The sequence below is a fragment of the Ochotona princeps genome, chromosome 4 (assembly GCF_030435755.1).
Source record: "Ochotona princeps isolate mOchPri1 chromosome 4, mOchPri1.hap1, whole genome shotgun sequence".
In the NCBI taxonomy this organism is placed as follows: domain Eukaryota; kingdom Metazoa; phylum Chordata; class Mammalia; order Lagomorpha; family Ochotonidae; genus Ochotona; species Ochotona princeps.
The window spans coordinates 8,612,493-8,635,278 of record NC_080835.1 but is presented as its reverse complement, the minus strand read 5'-3'; the positions used below and the strand labels follow the sequence as shown (position 1 = coordinate 8,635,278).

At 58.4% G+C, this 22,786-nt stretch overlaps 1 protein-coding gene across 2 annotated transcripts; it reads right to left on the bottom strand.

Moving 5' to 3' along the window:
* Window positions 1-1,365: 1,365 nt before the first annotated feature.
* Window positions 1,366-17,770, bottom strand: FADS3 (fatty acid desaturase 3). 2 transcript variants are annotated; one of them, XM_058662936.1, is made up of 12 exons: window positions 17,303-17,770; window positions 7,755-7,865; window positions 6,798-6,995; window positions 5,380-5,481; window positions 5,177-5,299; window positions 4,879-4,939; window positions 4,382-4,458; window positions 3,675-3,772; window positions 3,147-3,243; window positions 2,929-3,008; window positions 2,694-2,843; window positions 1,366-1,708 (listed from the first exon to the last, which is right to left on the bottom strand). In XM_058662936.1, the coding sequence occupies exons 1-12, from the start codon at window positions 17,525-17,527 to the stop codon at window positions 1,657-1,659; spliced, it is 1,374 nt and encodes a 457-aa protein (XP_058518919.1). In that variant the 5' UTR covers window positions 17,528-17,770; the 3' UTR covers window positions 1,366-1,656. The 2 variants fall into 2 exon arrangements, with proteins under 2 accessions (XP_058518919.1, XP_004599383.2); XM_004599326.2 differs by having other exon boundaries at window positions 1,367-1,708; window positions 2,694-2,819; window positions 17,303-17,757.
* Between the last annotated feature and the right edge of the window lie 5,016 nt (window positions 17,771-22,786).

Sequence of the window (22,786 nt, the reverse complement as noted above, 5' to 3'; positions counted from 1 at the left end):
GAGGAGGGCAAGCCCCTTGCTGTGACCAAGCCACCTTCTGCTTCCCTGGCTCCGCCCAGGGCTGGGAGGCTAGGGGGAGAGTGTGAGCTGGGGAGAGCGCTCCCTCCCTGGTTTTCTGACCCAGGGAAAGGAAGGCGGGGTGGCCAGCACCGGCTCCCTGTTGTCCCCTGGAGGAACACAATCTATGTCCAGCGACAGTGAGTTGATAATCCAAGGGCCATCACACGGGAACCCCTGTCTCCGGCTGGGTAGGGGAGGGACTCTGAGCAAGAGGGGAAGTGGCAGCACAGCCAGGGCCCCAGGTCCTTCTCCGAGGATGGGGGGAGGTTCTGCGAGGAGCTGTTCCTTTTTGCTCTACTGAGGGGAAGCTGGTGCAGAGCTGTGGGAGCCTTGATGAAGAACAAGGCTGCTCGCCAGGGGGCCTCGGGGCGCCCCCAGCAAGGCCCTCCCTCAGTCTCCTGGGGGCGCTGTTGCTGTCTCAGCTACCTACCAGGATGTCTTCCTGCAGAACCTGCAGCCCGGCATGGAGTCACTGAGCCGTGGATGCTGCTGGGGCAGGGGGCCGGGCAGCCGGCCTTCCCCTCTTCCACCCAGCAAGTAACGGGAAGCCCTCCCCAACCCCCCAAACCTCAGAGATTCCATCTAACTGCACTGTGAGCCAGATGAGGCGCCTGAGGTCTGGTCAAGGTTAGTATATACCCTGGTAAAGGTTCAAGGTCAGCTGGGGCAGGTCCCCAGACTCTAGGCACTGAGCAATGGATCAGCCACACTTTGGGGGATGTCCATTCACACAGATGCACAAGTGTTTGGCCTGCCTCTGTGGGTCGCCCGTGTCATGCTGAGCGTGGCGTTGAGATGGGCAGGTATCCTGGGAGGCCCTTTGGCAGAGGGCCGTGGAGGGAGGTTCCTGCGGAGTAGGGGCCAGACCCAGAACCCAGCCTCCTTCCCACAGGCCAGGCCATGGTTGTCCCTGCTCAGAGCTTGTCCCCAGAATGCCAGCAGGGCTATCCTGCGTCTTGCCTCAAGGCCTCCCACAGAGCCCTGCCCCCATCAGGCACCCTGTGGCTACCTGCCCCAGCTGGGCAGGGCCTGCGGAGGTGACCCTCAGCCCTGTCCATCATCTGCTGGGCTCGTCCCTGGGGAGGCCCAGCGTGACAAGCCCTGCCCAGCTGGCCAGGCCATCAGGAAGACCGAGTCCGGACAGCTGCTGGCTGCTCACCCACAGCCCTGCCCCTGGCCCCCCCATGTGGGGTGGGGGAGGTCCTTAGCTGCACCCCTCCCCCCACAGCAGCCCTGTGTCCCTAGTGTCTCTGCGGAGTCCCAGGCAGGCCCCAGTTCCAAAATGCACTCAGTCAATCCACATTTCCATCACATTGCTGGCTTTTTTTTTTATAGAAAAATAACAGTTTTCCCCCAATTCTTGCTCTAGGAAAACATGCCATGCTCACCCTCCCTCTCCCCCTGGTCCTGCTGGGCCTGGCACCCCGGCCTGGCCTGGCCTGGGGCCTGGGAAAGCCAAGCAGACAGTTGGGGAACTTGGGGGTGTTGAGGGGAAGCAGACAGGAGTGCAGGCGGGGTGCCCCCAGGCTGGGGTGGGGGTGGGGCTGTGGGACCTGGTGGCTGCTGGGCCCTTCTCTGCCCGCCTGGCTGCTGCCTTCACTGGTGGAGGTAGGCATCCAGCCAGATGTCGCCGGACTTCTTCAGGGACCTGGGAGGCAGGTGAGGGTTAGGAACTTACTCCACTGCAGGAGCCCAGCCCTCCTCCTGCACCCCCTCAGTGGGCATGCAGGGGCACCCCCTCATTCCCCTAATGGTCCCCAACCTAGGGGCAGGCAGCTGGGAGGGACTGGGGGGTATGCTGGGGCCAAGGAGGCCAAGCGCTCACTGGCCCCAGGGGAGAGCAGGACCAGGGTGGCAGTGAAGGAAGGCAGTGGGAGGGGCAGCTGAGGCCATGCGAGGACAGGAGCCTGGGTAAGACGCCCCTCCCTTCACACGTTCTCCCCAGTGCCTCCTCCAGCTGAGCCCTGAGACCCTGAGAACGCAACGACCTGCCCACCAGGAGCCAGTTCAGGCAGAGGAGCCCCGGGCAGGGATGTGGTGCCAAGTGCTCTGCCAGGCACTGGGCCTGTGCTCAGGGCCCAGGAGTTGCAGCATAAATATGGAAGGTAAGGCAGCTGACGAAGGGGCCAGACCTGAACCCGGCCTGCTTCCCACGGGTCAGTTCGTTCCTGCTCAGAACACATTCCCAGAATGCCAGCAGGGCTGTCCTGCATCTTGCCATCCTGCCTCCCGCACAGCTCTGCCCCCATCAGGCACCCTGTGACCAGACCCCGCTCTGGCTCCCCATCCCTGCTCTCAGGTCTGTTTCTGGATCCTTCCTGCCCAGCCTGCCAGCTTCTTAGCCAAGGCACCCTCACCCTTTTTGGTTAACACGGGTCTTGTAGTTTCTACAATATATATATATTTTTAAATTGTCTTCTGTTTCTTTGGCTAGAATGTCAGTGGGGACTCGGACCCATTCTGCTCACTGCCAGTGCTCCCTCCCTTCTCGCTGCATGGAGAGACGCTGGAGAGGAGGGTCTAGGGGTTGAGGACAGACTGCAGCCCACCTGGGGGGAGGGCCATGAATGCCTGCTCCTAGCTAGGAAGCCCCGTGGGGCCCCGGGAGCCACACACATTGGGCACAGCCTTACCCAACGATGTCCACCAGGGCAGTGATGAAGGGCTTCACCTCGTAGTGGAGGCCGTGCTTGGCACACAGCGCCTTGACCAGCGGGGCCACCCTGCTGTAGTTGTGCCTTGGCATAGTGGGGAAGAGGCTGGCGAGAGGGGGCGGCAGGAGCCTGAAGTGGAGCCTCCTCCACCACTCCTCCTCTCCCAGGCTCCTCGGTCCTGCCTTTCCCAGACCCTCAGTAGCACAACACTCACTGATGCTCAATCTGGAAGTTGAGGTGTCCGCTGAACCAATCGTTGAAGGCTGAGGGCTCCACGTTGCAGGTGGCGGCCAGCTGCAGGGGGTCGGTGGGGGGCAGGTCAGGGAGGTTGGCACGAATGCTGACCCTCAGCACACACCCGGGGGGGGGTACAGCTGGCTCCCTGCTGGAGCTCTGCCACCAGGACACCCTTCCCCAAGGCCCGCCACCCACCTGAGAGCTGGCCCAGTCCCGGTGCTTCTCGTGGCCAATCTCCTTGGGGATATGGTTCATCTGTGTGATCCACACGAACCAGTGGCTCTCCAGGACCCTGTGGCAGGGGCGCAGGCAGTGCCCCATGTCCAGTTCACTGCACAAGCCTGAGCCTGGAGTGCGGATGTCACTGCCCCCAGACCCGGGCCTCGGCTTTCTCATGAGTGCAGGACTGCGGAACTGCTCCGTCACCATGGCTGAAGGCAGCTGAATGGAGCAGTGTCCACAGGGAGGCCAACCCCCTCTAGAGCAGCCCTGCTCATGAGGGCAGCGCGCGCACACACACACACACACACACACATGGCCAATTGCAAGTCAGGCTGCCCGCCCCAGGCTCCTGCCACGCCCCTGGTTATAATTACCCCAACAGCCACTGCCCCCAGCATGCACTTGGTGGGAGATGGAGGCTCCAGGAGCGGACTGTGGGCAGGGAACCCACTGCAGTGTGACCACCCCCCTACTCTGACCCACCCCCCATGCTGGCCATACCTGACAGCGACAAAGAGGAGAAGGGCCCCAGGGATGCCGTAGAAGGGGGCATAGCACAACAAGAAGCGCGAGTAGAAGCTGGCAGCCCAGAGCAGGTCCTACGGAGTACAGGCAGGGCTGAATGGCTCAGGCAGCCAGGAGCTGGGGCTGGGGAGGTGGGAGGGCAGCTGGGAGCACCCACCCTGCCCTGGCTGCCTCTGCCTCAGAGCCAGGGACAGCCCCCATGCCCCTTGCCGGGCCTCAGCCTCCTCAGCTGAGTAACAGGACAGGACCCAGCTCTGCCAGCTCCTGGTATGGGCACAGAGGGAACGGGGCCTTGTAGGGTGTGTGTGTGGTGGGGGCTGGAACACAGCAGCGAGGAAAAGCTGGCACATGTCCAACAGGGAGGACAACCTAATGAAGAGATTCCTGCAGGCTCACCGACTGCACACAACACCCTGCCCTGTGCAAACCTACACGCATACCTGTCGTGCTCCACCCACTCATGGGCACACCTGCCCTGCTCCACACACCTGTGCATACCTGTCCTCCCCTATGCACACTTACAGAACAGGCTGCACATTCCGTCTTCCTGCACATGCATGTGAATAGCACCACTGAATGCATACATAGATGCGCCCCTATTTGCTCATGCATGAACTGTGCTCCCATGCCCTCCTCCTGCCATCCCCGCTGCCCGTCCAGGGTCCTGAGCAGCCCCTACTCACCGACCACTGCATGCACACCAGCATGTATGCCAGATTTTCCACTTCAAAGTTCACCAGGGTGAGCAGCGGAGGACCAACTGCAAGAAGGAGTGGCATGGAGCACAGGGGCTGGGCTGGGGCACCCGGGTTGGGTGGGCAGCTCAGGGGGTAGAGGGTTCTAGTCCTCCCCTGCCTGCTGGTGCTGGTGCTGTATGCTGCCTTCACTCAGCTGCTCCCACCTCCCATGCTGCTACTCCTGTGCTTCAGGGGCCACCATCACCCTGTCCACCCCAATGACTGCCCACAAGCTCCAAGGCTCAAAGCCACCCTGATGTGAGGGCAGGGAGGCTGCTGACATGGGAGAGCTCAGGCAGGAGGCCTGGTGTGTGACAGGCTCAGCCAGCATGGCCCTGGCCCTGGGGGTAGCCTGGGAGCTGTCTAGGACAGCGGGGAGGTCAATGTGGACTCGGGCACGGCCCCACCAAGCCCCGTCCCCGGGAGGCCCAAAGGACACTCACTCAGGAAGAAGTACAGGTGCTGGTGGTTGTAGGGCAGGTATCTGCGCTTCTTCTTGCCATACTGTGGAGACAGGTGGTGACTGGGGGAGCAGGTTGCCCTGCCTCCTTCTCCAAGGCTAGGTCAGAGGGCTGGCCAAAGGCCAGGGTCAATGGCCAAGTCTAGATTCTAGCACCTGGGTGCCCTGGTGGCCAGCTGTCTGGGATATGGGCGAGGGCAGGGCACTGCAGCGTGCAGGTTGGGGGACTTCCTTTTGGCCAGTCCTATTGGCCAAGGGTACCCATGTCCCTCTCCACCCACCTCGACAGAAGACTCTCCCAGGAGGAAGACGGGAGCCACAGTTACATCCGGGTCTTTGTGGAAGATGTTGGGCTTGGCATGGTGTTGGAAATGGCGGAAGTTCCACCAGTGGGCAGAGAAGCCCTGGAGAAGACAGAGGTATAAGCTGGGAGGGCCAGGTCAACCCTGACTCTGCTGGCCATCCACTGTGTGCCCCACCTCACCTTCAGCTGCCCCATCACGAACTGCTGTGCTACGTGGTTCCAGCGCGACTTCCTGAAGATGGAGGCATGGCCCAGGTCATGCTGCAGACACCAGCACTGAGCCTGGGGACCGAGGCAGGGTCACCTGGGGCAGAGGCCAAACTACCAGGGCCTGACTCTGAGCAGAGGAGGCCTCAGAGGTCCAGGCCCCCAGCCCTAGCATTCCCCAGGAGTGTTCAAGCTCCCCCAGTCCCCAGCCTCCAACCCACTTGCTAAAGCTCCCTTTCCAGATTAACAGGCAGTCATATTTCAGGGAGATGGAGGTGGCATTCTACAAGTACTGGGTCTAGAAAACAAAACGCAAGGTAGAGTCGGCATCACACCATGTCTTGCAATGCTGGATCCCATATGGGAGTGCCGGTTGATTCCAGTGCAGCTCCTGCTAACGCACGTGGGGAGGCAGTGGAGGATGGACCGAGTGCTTGGGCCCCTGCTACCCTCGTGGGACACCCTGCAGGAGCTCCTGGTTCTTGTCCTGGGCTTGGCACAGCCCCAACCATTGTGGCCATTTGGGGAATGATCCAGTGGAGAAACAGACAGAAAATCTCTTTCTGTCATTCTGCCTCTCAAATAAATAAGTCAGTCTTTGAAAAAAAAAAGGAACAAACACCCAAGGTGTAAGTTTTTCTAGAAGCCAGGTTTCTCCCTGACCCAATTCCCGTCATCCCCACCAAGGCAAGCCCTAGAAGCCAGCCTTTCTGTGCCCACCATGTGGGGCTTCCAACCAGAACACCTGGCGCCCCCTCTGCCAGCCACGGAGTCTCTTACAGCTCTCAGGGTCCCTTTCTATCGGACCACAAGGAGACTCTGTCCTCCCTGCCTGAGAGATCACCAGACCCCCGCTAGGGAAAGGTCCCGCTCTGAGGTCCCAGAGGGTGAATAATGGGCTGAGAGGGACAAGGGAGAGTTGCAGTGGACAGTGCCACCCGCCACCACGTGTGCCACCCTCCACGTCCACCTCACGTCCACTCGGCTGACACCACTTCAGGGAAGCCCAGCATGAGAACAGAGCCCTCACCCTGCCTGTGTCTCTAGGTCTCCTTTTCTGAAGGCTCCGTGGGAAGGGAACTATGAGCAAATGCATCAGTTATGCTCTCTGGTTAGTCTGGTTTCTGTCACATGGCTGCCAGCACCGCCAGACAGAGAAGGACCCACCCCCTTCTCTTGTCCTGCACAATTGGGCAATGGAACCATCGGACAGCAATCTCTGCTCGCTCAGGAGCTACCAAAGCTCCTTCCCAGCCCATTTCACACACCGGACATGCCTTACAGGCCCCCTGGCTGCTACTGACTCATTAATTCATTGGTTCATTCACTCAGCTAATCTGCCCCCACTGCCAATGTGTGCTGGGCTGTTTGTTGAGCATGGCCAGGATCACCTGGGAGACAGCCAGGATGAGGGCAGCAAGGATGCTGGGCACCCAGCCAGGGCCCAGGAGGTAGACGATGAGCCAGGCCAGCACCTCCATGGCCAGGATGTGGCCCAGCAGGAGTGCAAAGAAGGCGGGGTCAGCTTCAAACAGCTTCATGTCCTCAGCTGCCTGGCGCAGGGCTCGGAAGTCCTCAATCAGCTGGGCCTGCCACGGTGCAATGGCCGGTCAGTCACAAAGTTGAGATCCTCCCCGCTCCCGCGCTGTCCCAGGAGGCCTCTCACAGCTGGCCAAGCTCCAGCCACTCCTCCCAGTGCCAGGCCCAGAGGATACGACCAAGGCAAGGATGAAGGGCCAAGAGAAAGCCCCGGGGACCAGCTCACCATGATGTTTGCTGTGGATGGGGACACAAGACCCAGATCCCACAAGGGGCTCATCCGAGGACCCCGAGAAGAGCCCTGGACTCCTGGGATCTCACCCCTACAGATGCCCATGTGAGCAATCGCCCCAGGCCCCTGCCCTGCAGCCTGGTGGGCGTGGCCTAAAGCTTACCCCCCCCCTATGGAGGGAGGAACAGCTTCCAGGCCTACATGTGGAATGTGACCTCCAACAAGGCTAGAAGGTCAAGGGGAATACATGTAGAACATGACCTCTGACAGTGTCTTTGGTGGACAGGGCAGAGGGGGGTTGCCAGAAGACGCCCTCCTGTCCTCCTTTAGACATTCCTCACCAGTCTGTCTCCAGTGCTCCAAAGAATACCGTTGCCTCACCCGTGGTGGCCTCGGGGCCTGGTGACAGGCCTAACCTCGGAGAGGGCCACTCGGGCAGCAGAAAGCCCAGCCTTGGTCCCACAACCCCAGGGGGACGCAGTGCAGCTCTTGCTGGTGTTCTGGCCATGGCACCGACTTGCCCCATGCCCAGTGCCCGTCCTTCAGGGGTTGAGACTCTGTCAGGATGCCCACTCACATTCTGGGGTCCGTCCTGGCTGGGTTCCTCCGGGGCCAGCTCTCCAATCAGCAGGGGCTGCAGGAACTTGCGCACAAAGTTGAGATCCTGGTGGAAGGCGTGGAAGGCATCCTGAAGGAGAAAGGCGGGTCACGTGGATAGACAGCGCTCCGAGGTATCGAGAGGCTGCCGGCGGACAGGGCCAGGGGACTGCTGATGGACAGGCAGAACTGACCACTGTTCAGTATTCAGAGAGGGTCAAGTGGCCAGTCTTGTCTGCAGCCACCCCTGGCCTGCTCCAGGCCCCAAGAGCCCTGCTCAGTATCCCTACCCCGGACTGTTGGACCTTTTCCCCTGGGCTCAGAAATGCCACTGAGTGCATAAAACCTAGACTTACAGAAAGACCCTGACCCCTGGGACCAGTGTGGTAGCAAGGCAAGTTAAGCTGCTGCCCGCAGTGCTGGAATCCAATATGGGGGTCAGTCTGAATCGCAGCTGTTTTACTTCCTTTTTTTCTTTTATAAGATTTACTCATTTTTATTACAAAGTCAGATATACAGAGAGGAGGAGAGACAGAGAGGAAGATCTTCCATCCACTGATTCACGCCCCAAGTGGTTGCAACAACCAGAGCTCAGCTGATCCAAGTCAGAATCCCGGAGCCTCTTCCCAGTCTCCCATGAAGGTGCAGGGTCCTAAGGCTTTGAGCTGTCCTCCACTGCTTTGCCAGGCCACAAGCAGGGAGCTGGATGGGAAGTGGGGTGGCTGGAACATGAACTGACATCTATATGGGATTCTGGCACATGCAAGGTGAGGACTTTAGCCACTAGGCTACTGCACTGGACTCCTAGCTGTTTTATTTTCAAACCCACTCCCTGCTAATACGCCTGGAAAAGCAGTGGGGGATGGCCTAGGTGCTTGGGCCCTCACCACCTATGTGGAAACCTGGATGAACCCCTGGCTCCTCGCTCCCCCCGGCCCAGTCTTGGCTACTGCAGCTTTTTGGGGAGTGAACCATAGGATAAAAGACCTCTCTTTCTAACTCTACCTTTCCAATAAATAAATTTAGAAAATAATAAATTAAAAAAGACTGATTCATTTCTTGGAAGTGTTTGATTTTTCCAAAAAGCTTTTTGCAAGTCATATAGACTTGGATGTGGGTTGCAAGCGGATCTGTCCACACTGAGAAAGGGCAGGTGAGGCCCTGGACGCAGGCCTGGAAGAGTGTCAGCGTCCACACACAGCCAGTTCTGAGGGATTGAAACAGTTCTTTAAACGGCTAACTTCGCTTGGTTTCACAAGTAGGGCACAGAGAGGCCTTTAAACTTTTTTACCCTCCAAGAAATGATAAATGAACATCAGGCAATGACTTGAATATCAGGCAACAGCTATAGGAACTGCGACATCATACGGCTCTCCCAAAATATGTGTGATTTGCATGGACTGAAAAAGAGAAAAACAAATCAAATGTGAAAAGTATGTATTCGTGCACAAAAATATTCTTAGAGAACTTGAGACACTCACTTCACATAATTCATGAATTTTTCAATGAAAGTAGAAATTCTACTAAAATTTTTTAAAAAGGAAAAAACAGGAGGGGTGATATCATTTAAAAAGTAAAATCTCCCAGGTTTATGAGTTTCTGCAATAGCTGGGGTAGGGTGCAATGCAGCAAAAGGAGGCAGGAGAAAAGAAAGAAGAGGAAGGGCCTGGCGTGGCAGCCTAGAGGCTAAAGTCCTCGCCTTGCACGTGTCAGGATCCCACATGGGTCTCATATGGGCGCTGGTTCGTATCCCAGCAGCTCCACATCCCACTCCCTGCTTGTGGCCTGGGAAAGCAATCAAGGATGGTCCAAAGCCTAGGGATCCTGCACCCAGAAGAGGCTCCTGGTTCCTGCCTTTGGATCAGCTCAGATCCAACTGTCGCGGCCACCTGGGGAGTGAACCAGTGGAAGGAAGAGCTTCCTTTCTGTCTTTCCTCTTCTCTGTATATCTGACTTTCCAATAAAAATAATCTTTTTTAAAAAAAGAAGAAGAAAGAAAGAAGGGGAGAGAAAACAGATGGGAAGGAACAGGGCGAGGGAGAGAGGCCAGGCAGGAAGTGGCCCAGGCTGGGGTGCAGGGTCAGTAAACTTGAACCCTATGGCAAGTTCACTTTGCCTTCTTTACAGGGGCTATGGTTTTGGCACCCCTGTCATCTGCTCATGAGTTGTCCAAAACTCTTCAACTTGTGTGTTAGCTGCTACTGAGCCCGCACGGCAGCCCGGACTGGCGGATGAGTGCTTTGCTGCTGAGGGGCCTCACAGCTGCTAAAGGAAACGGCTGCATGGAGACCGGATGGAGAACGGGCCTCCCCTTGTCTGGCTGACGACCCTAGCCTCCTGCATGTGCCACAGTGGAGGCGCACCTGGGCGCTGTGGTCACCCTAGCATGCTGTAGGGTTCTTACTCCGATACACTGCTAATGCACTGCACAGCAGGTGCAGGTGTAGAAATGTCACAGTGTGGGGCCCGCACTGTACAGGCTAAGCTGCCACCTGTGACGCTGGCTTCTCACAGGGACACTGGTTGGAGTCCCTGTAGCTCCACTTCCAATCTAGTGCCCTGCTTATTGCACCAGGGAAAGGCAGCCGGGGATGAATCAAGTGCCTGGGCTTCCGCACCCATGTGGAAGATCTGAATGAATCTCCTGGCTCTCAGCCTGGCCTAGTCCTGGCCATGATGGCCATTTTTGGGGTGTACTAACTAGCAGATCGGTCCCTCTCTCTCTCTCTCTGAAATTCTACCTTCCAAATAAAAAAATTTTTTTTTAATCTTTAAAAAAAAATACCACAATGTACTCCCCCCACCATCAGGTATGATCGTCGTGTGTTAGTTAAAACAAAGCCCAAGGCAGAGGTGGCAGCTGGGTGCTGCAGTGGCTGCCAGGATATTCTGGCACAGTCCTGGGGAAAGGAAGCACCCGGCGCCCGACACCCTCCACGTGGAAGCCCCATCTGCAGGAGCACACCCCCCTCCCCGGGAGGTGCAGGCCCAGGAGGGAGCACCTGCTAGGATGACTGGGGCTGACTGGCCTTCCTGGACCTTAATATGGGGGAGGGGACAACAACAGTGCAGACATCCCCCCCTCTGAAGATGCACCAAACAGCAGGGGCTGCACAAGTGGGAGAGGAGGGGCTGGCATCAGCAGGGCAGACAGCTGCACCCTCCCCTGTGAGAGATGGAACAAATGCTGTCTCCTCCCCGGGGCTGGCTTCCGGTGCAAAGCAATGCCGGAACCTTCTGGGCCAGACCTGCAGGGCTCAACTTAATAAACTCTTTTTACATTGTAGTAAAATATTCATGAAACGTATCGCTTTCACCACCTTTAGGTGGACATTAAGCTTGGCATTAAGCACTCTCCTGTGGCTGGGCATCCCATCACCACCTCCTCCTGGAAGAGCAGCCTCGCGTCCCTCTGCCCCCGCTCTTAGGTCTGCCTGGAAGTGAGACTGCTCCAGGCACTGCCTACCAAAGCAGTGAGGCACCAGGCGCTATCATCTGTGCTTGTGGCCAAACTTGTTAGCCCAGTGTCCTCTGCGTCCATCCACTTGGCAGCACGCCTCACTTTCCCTCCCTCCCAAACCGAATGGGCCTCATGGGCGGCTCCTTCTGCTCCCTGTGGGCCCAGGATGAGCAGTAGCCAGGCAGGCACCTGCAGCCCACCTGGCACAGACACCATGAAGCCCACCCGGGCCTGGCCTGGCACACACACTATGCACACAGATGCACGCAGCAGAGTGGGCCTTCCCTGTCCCACATCTGTTCTGCAGCAGCCTCCTTGAGCTAACGTGGGAGGGACAAGGGGGAACAGCTGGGGCTCAGGCAGCTGGAAGCCAGTGCAGCAGGGAGAGGAAGTGAGGGTCTCCCAGCCAGGGGGGTGTGTGTGAGCAGCAGGGAGAGGGGCAAGAATGCCCAGCACTGTACCAAGAGACCCCAGGATTCCAGAGGTAGGAAGGCAAGGGCTGTGCAGGCCCTTGGTAAAAGGGGACAGAGGCTAGGGGCAGGCCTGGAACCTTTGCTTTTCATCCTGTAGAGCAAGCATCAACACTTGGACTGACCTATTAGTGAGCAACCTTCTAGAATGCTGGCTGGGGTCACATGACCTGGTCATTTCTGGGCCTCTGTTCAAGGACTCAAGAGCCAGGCAGAGATTCTGAGAGGTTAAGCCACTTAGGCAAGGCTGGGAGTGGGACCCAGGTCTGATTGTAAAACTATGCTTGGGCAGCTGGCCCAGGGTAGCCACTCCTGGGCCAAGGCAGGGGGGGCAACGGGCGATTCTCAAGGCCGGTCATGATCCCAAGCAGCCCAGGACCCAGCAGCTGGAAGTCAGGGGTGTTGGAAGCAAGAGAGAGACTCCCGGGCCACATTGACCAAAGTTCAGGGCACCTGGGGAGGCCCTGGTACTGACAGAGCACCCGGCCAGGGCTCTGTGTGCCCCTCCACTCGAATGAGCCAAAAGTGGCACCAATACAGTACACCTCCTCCCCCGCCACATAAGCTCCTGGTGGCACTGAGACAGTGTCCCCAGAGGCTGGCACAGAGTAGGCCAAAGCAGGCGACCAGAGACAGCTCTGGAGATAGGTGGATGAACCAGTTTATCACCAGTGAGGTGGAGGATCAGAGTAGGAGGAAACTGGCTCAGATCATAGCATTCAGAGCGGCCAAGCTGGGATTCGAATCCTACGATGCTGAGGCCTCCTCAGGACACAGCCAAGGCCCAGCTCTGCCTCTGTCCTTGGAAACCCCAGAGTGGCAAGGCCAGAGCCCTGCCATGTACCTGCTCCACCATGAGCTCCGTGAGGGCACTGTGGAGCCAGCCCCTGAGCTGTACCCCAGGAGCCAGGGCACCCCCGCAGGACTGCGCTCTCCACTCTGCAGTTTGCCGTCAACAAAAGGCAACCAGCGTGGCCCATGTCATGGGGCTGCTGGAGCTCAGGGAAAGGGCCCCAGGCTGCTGCAGCAAGCACGCTAACACCAGTGCTCCGTTCCCGGGAAGGAGACCTCTGCGGGCTCCTGCTGGCGGAGGGCAGGCTGGCAGGCATGCGGCACGAGTGTGCAGATGTGGCTCTGCCTCTTGTACCCCAGGGACCAGACAAGGGAGGAGGGTCTGTGTTTGCTCTCCTTCACATGAGGGTGGAGGAGGGCATGTGCCTCTGAGGACGCTCCCAGAGCCCTGCCACTCAGATGCACCTCCCAGGAGGCCAGAGCAGAAGCAGAAGTACAGATAAGAGCCCTACTGTTCAGAGGAGGAAAGGAAGACACAGAGAAACTCAAGGTCACACAGCTCTGAACGTGGCACCTCCAACTCCAGACGGTACAGCAGGGCCCACCTCCAGGGCCGTGGCCCCGGGCCCCCTAGAGTCCCTGTGAACAGGGGGGTGGGGTGGGGCACACAGGCTGCATTTTCCTGCAGCCAGCTGCTGTGACTGGCTGTGGCATCGGAACCAGCTCAGCATGCTCAGGTCACCAGCATCACCACCTCTGCACACTGCACTTCTGCTTTTTACAGGAAGCTGCACAGCAGCCCACTGCAGGAGACGCCCTGGGAGGGCGGGGTAGGGTGGGCTGGCTGACATGATGGCTCAACGGGCTGATCCTTGCTCAGGCATCGGCATTCAGGTAGATGCTGCCTCATGTCCCGGCTGCTCCCCTTCCCATCCAGCCCTCTGCTCGTGGTCTGGGACAGCAGCAGAGGACAGCCTGAGGCCTTGTGATCCTGCACCCATGCGGGAAATCCAGAATCCAGAAGAAGCTCCAGGTACCTGGCTTCAGATTGGCTCAGCTCCAGCCATCTGGCTATTTGGGGAGTGAACCAGTGGATGGAAGATCCTTCTCTCCGTTACTCCTTCTCTCTGTAAAAATCTGCCTTTCCAATAAAAATAAATATTTTTAAAAAGAGAGAAAGAAAGAGAGTAAAAGGAAAGGAAAAAGCCAAAGTGCCTATGGGAGCTAGGGTGGTCACACTCGTGGAGATGTTCAAGGTCAGCTACCGGGGTATGTGGGCCCTGAAGCCACTGGCTGCATTCGTCCCACCACACACCACCTTGAATTGCCCCCTCCCCAGTTCCCCTCAGACATGAGCCCGAGGATGGAGACTTCCCATCACGGGTTCCAAGAGGGTCCCACGACACCCATCTCCACCTTGGGCTCCCCATCTATACAATGGGTCAGCAACAGGATTGTGCTCATACGGACATGAGCAGAACTAAGTCAGTTTCCACACTGAAAAAACCCCCAGAATGGAGCCAGCTCACCAACTCCTGGACTGCCATTCCCAGCATTGGCCACTTTTACTTCCAGCTTAGGTCAGGCCCACAGGGGCATCTAGAGGCAGGAGTCCAGAGTCGGGTGCTCCCAGACCCACCCACAGCTCAGGGTAGGGATACTAGGCGGGTGTGGGTGGGCAGTAGGCTGGCTACCCTCAGAGTTAGTGGGCTCCGGCGGCCACAGCACCAAGCATCTGAGGTGCAGTGTGCCTGGATGATAGCATGCCTGTCCCTGTGACAGCGATGGGGATAATTCCAAGGCCACAGAGTGAGGCCAGGCCAGCTCTAGACACTTGGAGCTCATGCCCAGTGGCTGCCATGAGCGAGCCAGGTACACGCACACTTCAGGACTGGGTCAACAGCCATGGTTTCTTGGCTCCACTGAGAGGCTGTACCTTCACTCCCTCCCTTAAGGGTCCCCTCTGAATGCATGAGGTCCCTGCTACGCCCGCTGCAGCTTCCTGCATCCCCTCGCTTTAGAATAAAACCCTAGTGCTCCCCAGGATACCAGCACCCACCAGTAGCTGACCCTGGCCACCTCTCCAGCCCATGCTGCCCTGCTCGCTACTGCCCTCTACTGCTGACTCGCTGTGTCCCTGGGATGCAGGGAGCTGGAACCCACCCCTGAGGTTCCGCTCTCCATTGCAGCGTCCTGCTGGGCAGCGTCCTGCTGGTGCACACCCTGCGTCGGTGGTCAGTCATGGCTCAAGAGGACTGGATCCCATGGGAGACCCAGATTGCCGTCTGGGTTCCTGGCATTGCCCTGGCCCAGTCCCGGCTGGCACAGGCATTTGGAGAGTGAATCGGGGAATGGGAACTTGCTTTATCTGTCGGTCATTCTTTCTCCATCACTTTGCCTTTCCAATGTATAAATTAAAAAAAAAAATGAATGAATGAATGAATAAACAGTCAAGCGGCAGCAGAGCGCATGGCTAACCAGCGTGCCTGTGCATTTGGGTTCCAGAACTATCATATAATTTCAGGTCATTTCACTGCTCTGAATCTTGTCTTTTTGATCTGCAAAGATAGAACAATAAAAACAATACCCACCTCAATGAATTAAAAGAGAGAGCGCCTATAAGCCAAGTGCCAAGTTCAGGGCCTGGCACACAGTAGGTGTCCAGGGCATGGACTGGCGCCGGCGACAGGGCCTTGCCCTACCAGGGCTGGCTCTGCTTATCTTGGGACGCCCATGACTCTTAGGAAAATCCTGGCTCAAAGCCCGGAGCACTCTCCCCAGGGCACCGGGCTTTGTATCCCAGGATGGCCACTGGCTGACTTCATGCCACAGGAACTCTGGGAATTTCCTGGCTTCCACTGCCTGGACATGAGAACAGCTGATGGGCTGCTGGATTGCTGGGAGGTGGCCGCCCTGCCCCCACCTGAGCTCCAGGGTCTCAGCTGGGGCATCTGGCCTGTGGGCCCTACCAAAGGGCACTGGGCTAGCCCAACCCTTGGCTGCCCCCAGGGAAGCTCTGCTGGACCAAGACTGGGTCCTCCATCCCAGCCACGTGCAGCCCCTTGGGCCCCAAACAGACAGAGCTATTTCTGGCATCTGCAGCCTGGGGAGGGAGCTGAAAGTTAGTCCCAAGCAACCCCTTGCTATGAGACGGGCCTGAGCCAGAGTTACCCGAGGTGGGGGGGGCGTTCTGCCAGCGTGCTGTGCTCTCATGTACAAGGGCCTGCCCAACGGCAGTGACGTGTGCAGAACAAAACAATCTTCTGCATGAACTGCCCAGGGCCTGGGGGCTGGGAGGGCACAGCTCAGCCCTGAGCTAGCCCTGAGATCCTCAGGCTCAGAGGAGTGACAGACCCAGTTCAAGGTCACACGGAGCTGCCAATGGCAGGACCAGGACCAACCCCAGGGAACAGAGATTTTTTTTTTTTTTTTAAATAGGCCTTATGAGCTGTGAATCAGCTATGAGAATGAGGTCTAAATAAAAGTCAGGAATTGCACACAGCGGTCCCCCCGGCCCAAGCCAGACGGACAAGCAGAAAAGGCCGTCGGGAAATGCTCTCTGTCACCTGCCCCCACCCTGTCCTCCAGACTGAGAAAAGCCAAAGAAGGCAGCATCGCCAGGACCCCAGCCCTGGGAGGGGCTGCAGCAGACACACACATACAGAGGCAACCATACCTGCACCTGCGTGCAAAAGCAGGCCTGCACAGAAAAGTCCATTCCCTTGCTGGCCCACAGACTGAACCCACCGCCAGGCTGTCCCCTGGGGCCACCACCCAGCCTCTGGACACCCAAGGGCCCCAAGCCCTTCCTTTCAGAGTTTCAGATTTTCCACTCTAATCCTTTAACTTCCTGGCATGGCCAGATTCTTCTCCTGAGTCCAGGGAAGACATGCCCAGCCGAGGGAGGTGGTAGCAGGCAGCAGGGACGCTGCCCGGCCAGGGCCAGCACAGCCTCCCCCCTGTGGCCTGAAGCTCACCCTTAGGGACTCATCCTCCCGTCTCTTGAGGGACACTGCTGTTTCCCAGTGGGGCCAGCGAGCCTGGCATTCTGGAGGGTCAAGGACAGAGAACAGTGACCCCCAACCCCCACTCCACAGGTGGGGGACTCAGGGCAGGGGGAGATAAGTCCGGCACTGGGCTCCAGCCAGACGCTCCCATGGGGCCAGGCCAGGACCCTCCTTGTCTATAGACACAGGCTGGAGAAAGGAAAGGAAGTGGGGGTCCCTGGGGCCCACCTCTTCCTGGGGTGACTGTGCTTCCCCTAGGAGGACCCCCCCACGGTGGCTGGCCGAGTCCTCCCACGTGTAGCTGCCAGCCCAGGAGAGGTGAGTCACCGCCCCTCGCAGCAGTTTACAGAAGCCGCAGAGCCCTGCCCAGGCGCTGCTGCCCAGCTCCCAATCTGAGACACATTTCTTGCCAGCCACAGGGACCCTGCCCAGCCTGAGGGCCTGGCAAGCACCCAGAGCCAGCAGCGTGGCCTGGGGGAAGCCAGAACAGAGACCAGGAGCCTTAGAGCGAGCAGACCCTGGCACACTGGCACACCCACCTCTAAGGGCCCCTGCCTCCCCAGACCAACCCTCTCCACTGACGGCGTGGGAGACCTCCAAGCGGCGCCTCAGCTCACATCGGGCCCTGGCTGGCTCAACCCAATCTAATTCTGGGTCCTGGGCATGGAGGTCAAAGGTCAGCGGGGGAAGGATGCTACCAGCTCCCCCTCCCCCGCAGGTGGAGCCCTGGCCACGCTGCCCCTACGACCCAGGCCCCTGCCGGTGCCTGGCTCCACCCCGCGTCACCGGGCTTTCTTACCGTGGCGTCCTCGGCGCCGTGGTGGCCGATGAGGCGGCTGCCGCCCGGGTGCCGCTGTGCCCAGCGGCTGATGTCATAGACACGGCGCTCGATGACCAGCCACTTGTCGCCTGGTAGATCGTGCGCCCGGATCTGTTCCCAGCGGAAGGTGGGCAACGGCGCCCCTGGCTGCGCGGGCCCAGTTCGCGGCCCCGGTCCCCCGCCGGGCTCCCCGACGCCGCCCATGGTTGTGCGCCCAAGTCCTGGGGACCCCGGGCCGATGCCGAGATCCGAGCGAGACCCCGAGGGAAGCGAGGTGGCGTTCCCGGGGGCTTCCTGCGCCGCCGCTTGCGCCTCGCGGCCCCGCCCTGCCGCTGCGGCCGCCGTACGAGCGTGCGCCTGCCCGGCTCTCGGCGCAGGGAACTTTTCCCTCCCTTATAACCACGCTGACAGCGCCCGCCTCGCCCTCCCCTGGCCCCGGCCCCCCGGCCGGCCGGCCGGCCGCCCCGCGCCCGCTCCAATCCCGGCGAGGCGCCTCAGCCTCCATTGGCCGGCCGGGGAGGGCGGTGTCGAGGCGGGCTCGCCCCACCCGGGAGGGCCGCGGCCACCACGCCCAGCCCTGCCCCGGGGGCACCGTCTTGCCCTCGGCTCCCCGGGCGCCCGGGGCTCGGCCCGAGGCGAGATGCGGGGGATGGGGACCTAGCGCAAACCCGCTGCCCACCCCGCCGCGCCCTCCGGGTCTGTGCACAAGGAGCGGGGACTGATTGTCCCGGAGTGTAGGGACCCACCCAAGCCGAGCATCCTGGAACCTTGAAGCTCGAGCGCCCAGGGCAAGGACGCTACCATCCTCGTTATCTCAGGGTGACTACAAACAGCCCTGAGTCCTACCCCCGCCCCCCTCCGACGCCGCGGCTCACCAAGAGCCCCTGGGGTCTCCTCGCCGTCGGGCTGCGGGCGCCCTGAATTTGGAGGTACACGCTGCCTTTCCCAGGCTGCTGGCTTCCAACTCCCTCTCCCCAGCTCCTCCCCAGGTGTCGTCACGGTTTTCATTTATGTATGCAAGTCCTGACAGCAGAGATGACTCTTCAGATGGCTCTGTGTGTTTGAACATAACCAGTTCCTATAGTTAACAACTCATCCCTAACAAGAAACAAGATGAGGCTGAGGTTGGGCGTCCGGAGCTTGAAGCCCCCACTAGAGCAGTGTCTTACACTCACATTGCGGCTGGGTGGGGTGGGCAGAGGCGTGTGTGTCCATCAACAGGGTCCCCCTTCAAGTTCCCAATGTGCATGCCCTAGGAGTAAATGTGTCTCTCTAATATGCTCACATTTTGTTGTTGTCTAGTTGGGAATCACCACAGTTACAACTGTCCCTTAGGGTGCTTGGGGGTTGGGTCCAGGAACCTTCCCTCTTAAGTACCAAAATGGTCCCTTATATAAAATGCCGCAGTATTTTCATATAACCTATGCAATCCTTCCAACTGGTTTAAATCATGTCTAGAATATGCATAGCCCCTAAGATAGCATACAGGCTATGCAAATAGTTGTTCTGCTGGATTATTGAAGGCATAATGATGAGAAAAAAAGCCTGTGCCTGTTTAGTGCAGACCCAAGCGTCGCAGGCCTGACACACGGTACACGGTGAGGGGGGCAGGACAGGAGCTCCAACAACAAGTGCTGGAGAGAAACACAAGCCTGGAAGATCAGAGGCTGCTCCTGCTTGTGCCTCTGTGTCTCTGCTTCCACGCTTTGGCATAGGGCCCAAGGGGCAGCCAACTCAAGCTTTGCACTTTGAAAGTTTCTGAAATTTTTGTTGTGTGTGGGGAGGATAATTTCTCCCTGAGGTGAGTCAGAAACCCCACTGATTGTATTATGCCACACATGTTGCACAAGGGCAAAGAAGGCCTCTTGGTTTTCCCTCCTGGGCACCAGGGGCCCCTTCCACAGGTTGCCATGGTAACCAGCAAGGCCCATGATGTCACTCACTATGGACCAGGACTACCTGAGTCCTCTTCACAGACGCTCTCACCCAAACCGGAGTTCCACCTGGAGCATGTGGTGGCTGGGGCCGGTGTGACAGTGAGCCCTGATGCCAGCAGGTCACCTGCATGAGCTCATGGGTCCTTGGGGGAAAGGTGCCCCCCCCAGACAAGAATGCAGTGGTCGCAGTTGGCCAGCCAGCCTTGGGGCCGTTAAGGGACTCCTTTCCTGGGTGCAAAACAGTTGGAAAGACAAGTGTTGGATTCTCTGCCTGTCCCACCATGCTAGGAGACAGGATCGCCCTGGACCGGACAGGGCTGCCCTGGAGGTACAAGCAAAGACAGGGCATGGGCCAGGCCAGGCCAGCCTCTCCAGCCTATGAGAAGGTGGCTGGGCCCCCCTGCCACCTGCAGCTGCACATTCCCAGCCGGTCTGAACTTTGAGTGTCTCCTAGAAGGCCTGATTAGCTTGCCCATGACCTCTGTGCATGCCCAGGGCCTCCCGGAGGCTGCGCTGCCTCTGTGGGCTACAACCCAGTGGACCTTGCAACTTGCAGGGGCTGAGGGAGCTTGGGCCTGCGCCGTCTCCCCACCCCCATGGCCTCTCAGACTGCTCACTCGACATTCCTGAACTGCCGTCAAGCCACTGGCAGAGTTAGCAGGTGTGTGAGTGTGTGTGTGTGTGAGTGTGTGTGTGTGAGTGTGTGCGCTCACTGCTCCACCCTGGCCTCTTGCTGGACACATGCCTTCCCCACTGCCCTCTAGAGCCACTGGCTGCTGTCCTGGGACCAAGGGGCTTGCAGAGTGCCAGTGAGGCTGGGACAAGCAGGAAGGGTTTGGTAGCTGCCTGCTGGGGCACCCACAGAGAGGCCCAGGCCTGCCAGGGAGAGCGGCCATGAAGGCCAGGCGCTGACTCTGCAGTGGATGCACGGGGCAGATGCGGTCAGAGCTTCAGGCCTTGGAGTCGAGGCAAACCGCACTGGAAATTGGTGATGAGGGTAGGGCTGGGAAGCGGGAGCCAGGGGAAGACACTAGAGCTCCATGGGGCCGTGGAAGGCCTGGACCACAGCCCTAGTGGGCTCCTGGAAGAGCTCATGCTGTTGGCAGGACTGAGCTGCTTGGAATGCCTCTTAGCAGAATGGAGCTGCCGAGATGGTCACTACCGCCTGTCAGCAGACAGTGACATGTGACCTTGGACCTGCTGGAGTGGCTTGGAGGAAATGCCTGTTGGCCAAGGCTATGAAGAAGCTGGACCCCTCTGCCCTGCTGGTTCAGCTGCTGTGAAGAACACTTTGGGGGCTTCTCAGAAAGCTCAGGATAGGGCCCAGCGGCGTGGCCTAGTGGCTAAAGTCCTCGCCTTGAACATGCCGGGATCCCATATAGGTGCTGGTCCTAATCCCAGTGGTCCCACTTCTCATCCAGCTCCCTGCTTGTGGTCTGGGAAAGCAGTCGAAGACGGCCTAAAGCCTTGGGACTCTGCACCTTCATGGGAGACATGAAGGAAGCTCCTGGCTCCTAGCTTCAGATTGGCGCAGCACTGGCTGTTGCAACCACTTGGGGAGTGAATCATCAGATGGAAGATCTTTCTCTCTGCCTCTCCTCCTCTCTGTATATCTGACTTTGCAATAAAAAGAAATAAATCTTAACAAAAAAATGCTCAGGATAGCAGCTGGCATGTGGCATAGCACACTAATCCTCTATCTGCAGTGTTGACATCCCATATAAGCACTGGTTCGAGTCCCAGTCACTCTACTTCCAATCCAGTTCCTTGCTAATGGCCTAGAAAAGCAGCAGAAGATGGCCTAAAGCTTTGGGCCACTGCACCTATGTGGGCGATCCCAGAGGAAGCTCCTGGCTCTTGACCAGCACAGCTCTGGCCATTGAATTAGAGATATCACTTCTGGGTATAAAAGAAGGGTTCTGGGGGAGGTGTGTACAGTCACATCTAAAGCAACCAGGAGGGCACAGAACCTGAGTGTCCCCCTTCCCAGGGGAGGGAGAGAGGGGAGGTGTTCCGTTACAGGAATGGGGAGTGTCGGTCCCCTCGGACACCAGGACTGAATACAGAGGACACTCCACTACCTGCCAGTCAGAGGAGCTCCCTGGCATGGAATGATGCCTGCCAGGCACTGGAAGGGAGAAGTGAGAGTTAACATGGCTGTGTGTCAGCTTTGCAGAGACAAGTTTTTGGTTCTTTGAGAGGGTTGGGGAAAGGACCAGTAAGCAGGCAAGTGAGGCACCAGCTCCTATCAGCTGTTTCATGCCCCAGTTGCTTGTAATGGCAAGTCGGAAACTGGGAGCCAGGAACTCAGTCCAGGCCTCCCAGGTGTCTGGCTTGAGACATCGCTGGAGCTCCCTAGAGTCTGCAGTAGCCAGCAGCTGGGGACCCAACTCAGAGACAATGATGGGGAGGGCGTCTTTAACCACTGTCTTCACCACTGGGCCAAACACCAGCCCCAGCACTGCAGTCTTTGAGTTCTGGGAAATCTATTTCAGAACAACACAAAGTTCTTAACATGACTGAACTGTACACTCAGACATGGTCAATTTTATGTTTTCAAAATTAAAAAAAAAAAATAGTGGAGGAAGCTGTGAGGGCTGCATTGCCCAATGTTCCCAACTCACACTGAGAACACTGAGGCCCCAGTAGGGACTGGCTTCCCCTAAGGACACAGCCTTGGCACATGGTCCGGGTGAACACAGTAGGAGCCGCAATGTGCATGACCAAGTGTGGTGTCTCCAGCTGTCCTCAGAGACCAGCACTGCTGCTAGCCAGCCAAGGAGACCAAAAATGACTCGGATGCACCAGGGAACTGACAGAGGCTCAACAGAACGTCCAGAAAGGTCACCAAAGAGGAATAGCTTTGTGTGGCTAAAGTCAACTAACACTACCTGTGGTCTGGGAGCCAGGTTCGAATATCTTGGGACTGTTGGCCAGGCCCTGGCATGTCGCCTGGCCCCAGCTTGGTCCTGGGTGTGGCTGGACCAGGCACACAACAGCTAGGGGCATGGGTGGACACCTCGAGGGCCCAGCCCTGCATCCTCTCACGCACCAGATGACCCAGGTCTGATCGTGGGGTCCTCTGACTTAGTACCCTCCCCTGCCTCCTCCTCCTCTCCCACCTGGGGTATAGGACTGGTTCACCCCCCACCCTGCTTTTTTTTTTTTTAAGAAATTGCCATCCTGCCCCTTTGACATTCTCTGCTCTGGCACAGAATCCCGACACAGGATGTGCCTGAGCATTTGTTGAGCAATGAACAGAGGACTGTGAGAGGAGGCCGGGTTCTGGGAATCACAGATGAAACAGAGAGGCAGGTGGGCCAACACCAGGGCACAAGGCCCCTGGCTAGAGAAGCTGGTGGGCTGGGTGGCTCATTGTTTCAGACATTCCAGTGGGAAGGTCCCCAACTGACATCTCAGCAAAGGTACCTGCGGTCGTCAGCTGGCAGCCCTTACAGGTGGGGAGAGGGATGGCCACCACAGGACCTGCTCCAGGTCCTGGCCACCGCTACCTGTGACTGCTGCC